The following is an 8,014-nucleotide window of genomic DNA, read 5'->3' on the forward strand; positions in this document are numbered from 1 at the left end:
AGAACACACTCTGCTAGTTCAGAAGTCGGAACAAAAGGCAAGCACAACATACTAAAGCATATATGAATTATGAATGCAGTTCATATTAAGCTCTCATACAAGAAAAATACATGGTTCGCCCCGTCCTAAAAATATAGAGGGCATATTTATAAATGCTGCACATATATGAACCATGGAGGACTTGACCGAGCTTAAACTAGAGGTCGAAACGTAGGGAATGCAGGGGTATTAAAAGTTACTACTTACTGTAAATGCTGCAATTTACTCAAACTACAAAGTATCAAGATGCATTTGTTTGATAACAAACATAAAAAACGAATACAACAATAATAATACGTAAATTAAAGACATACAGATACAGAGTAACATAGATTGATAATGTCAATAATACAAATCTAGGAACCAAAAGCAGGCATAAATAACATTAGTCGAATAAAGGCATCTCAGCCAACCCATAAGCCAAGTCGAGTTCCAATACATCAGCAAATAGAGATTCGGTAATCCCATGATCGCGTAGGCGCTCTTGAACGTCTTTCGAAACAATTTTGCCATCTTTATCGACAGCAAAGAGGTAACTGGTATTTTCGTCTTCAGGAAAAAAGAGTTTTTCCTTGATACACGCTTTATCTGCAGCAGAGGGAGGCATAATTGGCCATGGCATCTCATCCAGGTCCACATATGAACCGTTCCAGATGTAACGGTCCACCAATTGTCCATTCCAACAGCGGTCCTTGTACTTTAGGGGAACAAACACAACTTCCCAGCCCTTGGCCTTGATTTCGGGGTAATACTTGATCAACAGAGTGTCAAGGTCGCGCTCGTTCAACGTAAGGTAAAGGAGCACGTTCTTGCCTTGAAGCTGCTTCGAGTTGAACTTTTTACCGTTCTGAATCAGACAGTTATTGTTATTGAATAATGATGGAAAAAGCGGGGTGAGCGATCTGAAATATTCCAACCTTCGTCTTAGGATAGCGGTACGAGTGAAGGGATATTCCTTGATTCCGAAATTGGTTATGACTTCTCTCCCACAGAGCTCAGCAGATTCGCAGTCAGGTGGTATAATGATCAACTTTTCCCCGTGCCAGAGATATCCATGGCCAAATATACGCCACATCCTGCGACAAACCTTGCTGTGGTAGTCGAAAATAAACCAGGTACTGATACCGAGATGCCTCAGGGCCTTATAAAGGCAGTTATAGTACGAGTTTGGTTCATCGTAAAACGACATGCATACGAGCACAATCTCAAGCTGTTGGTTGTTTGCTACGCAATAGTCGTGGGCCGTCTTAATTTGTTCCATGATACTCCCATTAATGCACAGGTACAATCCTACATACTTACGCGACAGATCTAGGACAGTAACAGTAGTTTCAGCAGCAGCATCGAATCTGCTGAGACTGAGTAGGGGATCGCACTGCAGAATATCCGCGCTAAGGGATAGAGGCCAATGATCGCCTAGGGATAGAGGCCAATGATCGTCCCTCTTAACAATGTCTTCGGTAAACAGGTATGTAGGATCCAACCTGGACAGCAATGTCGGGGTGGAGTAAAAAGGATCCAACTTAGACCTCAAAAGCTCATCTTGTGTAAGAATCTTATCCAAAGTGGTGTCGAGAAAGGGAAACCAGTCGGAACTATAATAGAAAAAATGCTGAAAAACATCGTATTCCTGCAAAATGGTTCCGTTGGGATGGACCAAAATGGCAGAATCATCGCCGGATAGAAAGTCACTGCTTATAAACGAGTGTAAATAGGCTCGCGTCTTAGAATCAGAAAAGGGTATAGCAAGGCAAGAGAAGGCAGAGCAGAAGTGATAGAAAGCAGCTTTTTGATTATATGAAACATCACTTCTCATCTTAGGTACCAAAACCATCTCAAAAGGAATATTACCAGATAAATCGTCGTATGCCTCTATTAAGGCACGGAGATATTGACCCTGATCAGTGCGGATAGGCACGTTGATACAGCAAATAAGGAGGTATTTTCCTCGGAGAATATTTAAATCAACATGTTCCACAGGACCAAAAACACCTTTTTTAAATCGTACCAAGTGAGTCGTTTTACCATAATTCGATAAAAGCTGTTTAAACCCACCAAACTTCAATTTTCGACCTTTCATATACTTGGTTTTTCCAGAATTTGAATTATTAAGATAAATATCTCCTTGTTCGTCGAAATCTACCATAATCCCATTACCATAAGTGTTTTTAATGTGATTCTTCACGGTATCTTTATCATATGGGTTTGGTATTCTAAAAAATTTCCGATTTATGATTTCGGTAGGAGAGGGGAAAAACATCTTGACCTAAGTAACTGATTTAGATTTTAAAAAAAAAAAAAAATTCAAAGTGATATTCGATTTGTTATGAATAATAGAGAGTTATAGAGAGAATATTGAGACCAGGATGAGTATTAGATTTATTCATACGGAGGGGTATATATATATATATATATATATATATATATATATATATATATTATAAGGGTTTTTCAGGGCACACGTTAATAAATCAAATATGGCAAGATTCATAGAATATTAGAAAAACCCATAAAATATATAAGCATATTTTATTGCAAAAAATTTAAAATTTATATTATTTTTATCATTAATAGATAGAAGTTTTATTAGCTTTAAATACAATTTTTTTTAATAAATTTACCTATTTCCGGATCGGGTCACGGGTCGAGCGGGTAAATTTATGGGTTATTATTGCGCTGGGTCATCTTTGGGTTTGGGTTTAAAAGAAGTGGGCTACTTTCGGATGGGATTCGGTCGGTTTTTCAGATCGGGTCATCTTTCAAAGGTCAAAGGTCTAGACGAGAGTGCCCTACTCTGCCAACAACGGCTGCACGCCCTAGCAGCCGTGAGTAGTCTTCTTCAACCAAGAGCAAATACTAAATATGGAGAACTAATATCACTTTATAGCACTAGGTTATGTATTAAAGAGTATCTTATGGCAAATGTATTCGTCGTGGTAACTCATTCTTTGCATTTATTTATGTAATGATGTTCAGCAGTCCTTCTTAGAGAGAGAATGGAACATCGGATTACTTGCAAGATTTGCAAATCCTAATTTACTAATCTAACGGTAGCAAAAATATATTCCCACCAAGCGTTAGCCTAGGGTGTGTGAAATGTACTACGACTACTCTAGTATCACTATTATGTCCATCCCACTTGTATCATCTCATATACTCCGTATGATTTAGTCAACGAACGTCAAATTTGACATTATGTCAAATGAACGTCAAATTTGACATTATGTCAAATGGGATGAAGGTAGTACATGTATTGGTCTCTACTTACTTTCTATCTACATGAATAAAGTTCATCTATAAGCATGATGTAGGGCAGAATTAACAGCGTTATAATATTGCACAGAGGATCCCAATGCAATAACAAGTTTGATAACCAAGCCACACGAACATAACATCATACTGTATATACGAGATTTTACCTTAGGATTTTAGCATAAATCAGCCTTCATTCACATCAATCCGCCTCTAACCCTCGGCCGAGCTGTGCCTTCCAAAATGATTTCAATGTCAAAGACACCCAGATCCACCAATCCAAACAACCCGAAAAAGATGAATTCTTCCTGGTGGGAGCTTTCATCTCCTAAATGAAACAGGTAAAAACAGTCCTACTCGTACCTGGATATAACCTCAAAGAAAATTCCAAACTTAACCCTCTATGCTACTGTATATAAAAACTTTCCTAACCACCAACCTCACAAACTTTTACTATAACTTATCAAACTTTCCACTAATCGCTACAAAACCATTAATTTAACCATGATTAACATCCTTTTCCCCATCCTCGTCCTCGTATCCCAATTATCCACCTCCGAATCCCTCGACCGCCACATAATCAAATTCCGATCCCCAGGCTTATACTCCGAGGGCGTCGCATACGACCCAGCCTCCGAACACTTCATCGTCGCCTCTCTCAAACAAGGAACCTTCCACTCAGTCTCCGATGCCGGTGTCATCGAAACCCTAACCCTAACCTCCTCCGCAATCAACCTCCCGCCGAATCCAATGATCCTCGGCCTCGTCGTCGATCACCGCAACAACCGCCTCCTCGCCACCGTCAACACCGCCACATCACCCTACCTCGCCGCTTTCTCTCTCCACCGAACATCAATCTCTCCCATCTTCCTCTCTCCTTTACCTACCTCCTCTCCTTCCACCGCAGTCGCAAACGACGTCGCATTAGACCCGTACGGCAACGCTTACGTCACCAACTCCGGCGAAAACGTCATCTACAAAGTCACCTTAAACGGCACCGTTTCGATCCTCTCCAACTCCACTCTCTTCACACGTTATCCAGTGGACCCTACCTCACCGTACAACTACTGCGGCTTAAACGGCGTCGTTTACATCAAAGGAAAAGAATACCTGCTCGCCGTCCAAACAAACACCGGAAAAATGTTCAAAATCGACACTGTTGACGGAACCGTTAGATCCGTTATCTTACCGTTCGATTTAACGTTAGCAGACGGTATCGCCGTTAGAGAAGACGGCGTCGTTTTCGTAGTTTCAATGAATGAAGCGTGGATGTTAAAGAGTGACGACAGCTGGGCCCAGGGAGTAGTAATTGACAAAATTGCCCTTGAGAGGGAGGGGTTTCCTACAAGTGTAACTGTGGGTGGAGGAGGAAGGGTATATGTGATATATGGGTACGTGGAGGAGGGTATAAAGGGAATTTCAGAAGGTGAGGTGGAGAGAGAGTGGTTTAGGATTGAGGAAATAAGGTCAAAGGGTGAAGAAGATGGGGAGACTTTGTGGCCCTTTGTTATGATTGGGTTGGGCTTGGTTTATTTTTTGTTTTGGAGGTTTCAAATGGGTCAGCTTGTTAAGAATATGGATAAAAAACATAGCTAGATTTGTCTAGTATTTCTTCGGTTTTTTCTCTATTTTTTATATGAGGCGGTTTCATGATAACTGTCGTGAGATGGTGTTGTATAAGATTTACTCTCATACTTTTTTGTTTGTACTTTTATTGTTAATTAATTCAATCACTTTTTTTTAATATAATGTAAGTTTTTCATTAATATCGAAATCAAAATTAACTTCACAATCATTTTCCTTATATATACTATTTCATGTATTCCAATGTTCTGAATGAATTGTCTATGTAATATCGAAATCAAAATTAACTTCACAATCATTTTCCTTATATATACTATTTCATGTATTCCAATGTTGTGAATGAATTGTCTTATTTGTCTATGTAACATCGAAATTGAAGTAAAACAAACACAACTCTCAACTTGAATGGTTTTTGGCTTGAAATCTATTGAACTAAGACTCAAAATGGACACTTAATTGATTTGTTGAATTCAATTAAAACTTAGAAATCGACCTTGTTTAGAACAAGCACAAATGACTCAATAATTGGCACAAAAAGGACAGGTAAAACCGTTACTTGGACACAAGAAGAGAACAAGGATATGACTTGAGAAGATCACAAAGCAATCTCAAGACTCGGGATGTTGTTCAAGATCACAAAGCAAGAACTAATCTCCTTATGCACTTGGCGGATCACAAAGCAAGCAAGATACACGACCCCAAACACTAAGTAATGGGGTTGTTCTAGCACTAAGCAAAGAACTAATCAAGGGTTTTGAGAAACCTCATAAAACTCATAATTTTCATTAACTCAAATCTCCTTTTTTTACAATGAGTTAACTTGGCTTATATAGGCCAAGCAAAAGCATCCTAGCCATCCATCTAACCTAGGATCTAAGGGCTTACATTAGTCTTCTAACAATACAATACATAACAGCTACAAAGCCTTACAATTCTGAAAATAAAAGGCTAAAAACAAAGACATAGAAAAGGAGTGGTCACAAATGGTCAAGCTTCCTTGTTTGCTAGCTTTATTTATGGATCTTGTGGACATCTTTTGTGGCTGCCAAGAGGTTCGTCCAAGAGTAGGAAGAGACCCAAATAACAGGCAAAAGGTGTCATGAAGCTTTCTTGATCAAAAGGGGAAGGTTGAAAGCGACATTCAACACAATACTTAAAGCTACTCCAAACCGGGGACCCTCTTGTGCTCAGTTTTGATTCTTCAATTAATGCTTGGTAGGTACCTTATTGAGATTAAGGTCCTTACTCAAAAATGTCTTAAACTCATCATAGAAGGGTCTAGAATCATAAGATAGCACATCTTGTTAGACGTATTTGGAGATGGACCTTGAATTGTGATGATGTCCAAAACCGGGCTTGACAGCAGTCTCAGGAAACCAGGTGCATCTTGTAGAGGGCATATCTCATAGATCACAATGAATTTAAGGGCTCGTGATAGCTAACAGGAAAGCTAAATGAGTTAGCTTTCATCTCCAAAAGGAATCAACCTTAATCATTGAGTAAATCTTGATATATTGAACCTTTAGTGCACATAGGTCATGGGCTGTTCCGAAATGCGTAGTCTGTTTGCATCGGCCATAACTCAAGATATAAAATAGCTATGATGGTAATTCCAAATCCCTGATTTAGATAAGACCTTAAGCTTTCCAATGGAATAGGAATCATATGACTTGAACCGTTAGAACTTGAGATATAGAGATTGGAAGTCAGGCTTCTTTGAATAATACTTCAAAAAGCGATGAAACACTTTCAATTGTTAACCATTCCTTGGACTGTTTCTTTTGGCCCTAAAATGAATCAAAATGAAACAATATTGTTTCAAAAATGAAAATGAAATAATTTTGTTTCAGAAATCAAAATTAACTTCACAATCATGTTCCTTATATATATTATTTCATATATTCCAATGTTCTAAATTAATTGTCTATTTATTCGCTTTGTTTTTCCTTTGGTCATACTTAGAGAATTCACAATAGAGAAGATGAAGTGTCCTTTTAGCATCCTCTCTTTTTTAAGAGGGCGTAATCTCTATTGTAACAAATGAAAGGTAATCACTTCCTCTCATTTTAGAGGAAAGCACATCTTGACCCTTGTGTTTACTATTCACACACTATTTGCCTTTCTTTTATAAAAGTTGCTAGAATACGTAAAAGCTCTATTTGGCAATGCATTTTAGGTACCTGATTTGGTCAAAATACCTTATTTGACCAATTTCAGATACCTTATTTTTTTGTAAGCGTTTGGCACGTACTCCGTAGTTTATTTAACCAAATAAGCTACTTGAAATGAAATGCTACCTACAGTAGTATTTGAGATTTCAGGTACCTTATTTGATTTTATTTTTCTTTGTTACCCCTTAAATCTATACTATTAAATAATTATCATATCCTTTTACCGTCGTTTCATCAAAATCAGTTACCTTTTCATTTAGTTTATCAAACACTTTTTATATAATCGACAACCTTATCATTTCCTAATTTTCAGCTACCTTTTCAGTTACATTTTCACGTTTTAGTTACCTTTTCAAGTTTCAGTTAACTTTTCAATTTTCAGCTACCTTTTCAGATTTCAGCTAACTTTTCAGTTAGTTTTACTAAACGAGGCCTTAAAGTAGGAGAGGAAACATAAGAGGATCCTCTCTATTGTGTGAAAAATATATATAAGAAGAGGATGAACACGTGGAAATGAAGATGAGTCAAAAAGAGGGTGATGTGTCAAAAAATGAAAGGTGAAAGAAAAATAAGAGGATCATATGATCCTCTCTATTACTCATGCTCTTATAATTCTATGCACAGTCAGTTTTCAAATCTTATTTTGCCACATACTCCGGTCTATCCAAAATTTGATGCACTTTACTCTGATTACGTTGCAATTTGCATCCAAATGTTGTATGTGCAAGCCATTGTTGCAATAGCTATGACCTTGTTAATCATTTTACTTTCTTTGTATTTATTACACCAAGCTAAAGTATTATCATTTGGGATCTGAATGCGTAGCCATTGTATCACACAAAGCGATTTTGAGCTATAAGTACACAACCCCAAATAAACCACAAACCATAGAATCTCAGTAATCAAAGTGTTTGGAAATTAAATGAAGGATACATATAAAGTTAAAGGGCCTAAGGTGGTATAACAAC

At 37.8% G+C, this 8,014-nt stretch overlaps 2 protein-coding genes across 2 annotated transcripts; one reads left to right on the forward strand and one right to left on the reverse strand.

The window, feature by feature from the left end:
- Window positions 1-424: 424 nt before the first annotated feature.
- LOC141651819 (uncharacterized) lies at window positions 425-2,185 on the reverse strand. The gene has a single exon (XM_074459513.1). It carries the CDS (start codon window positions 2,183-2,185, stop codon window positions 425-427), a length of 1,761 nt encoding a protein of 586 aa, XP_074315614.1.
- Window positions 2,186-2,952: 767 nt separating this feature from the next.
- Window positions 2,953-5,083, forward strand: LOC141653641 (uncharacterized). Its single transcript, XM_074461471.1, has one exon. It carries the CDS (start codon window positions 3,796-3,798, stop codon window positions 4,885-4,887), a length of 1,092 nt encoding a protein of 363 aa, XP_074317572.1. The 5' UTR covers window positions 2,953-3,795; the 3' UTR covers window positions 4,888-5,083.
- Window positions 5,084-8,014: the final 2,931 nt, after the last annotated feature.

Source organism: Silene latifolia, chromosome 4 (assembly GCF_048544455.1).
Source record: "Silene latifolia isolate original U9 population chromosome 4, ASM4854445v1, whole genome shotgun sequence".
NCBI classification, from domain to species: domain Eukaryota; kingdom Viridiplantae; phylum Streptophyta; class Magnoliopsida; order Caryophyllales; family Caryophyllaceae; genus Silene; species Silene latifolia.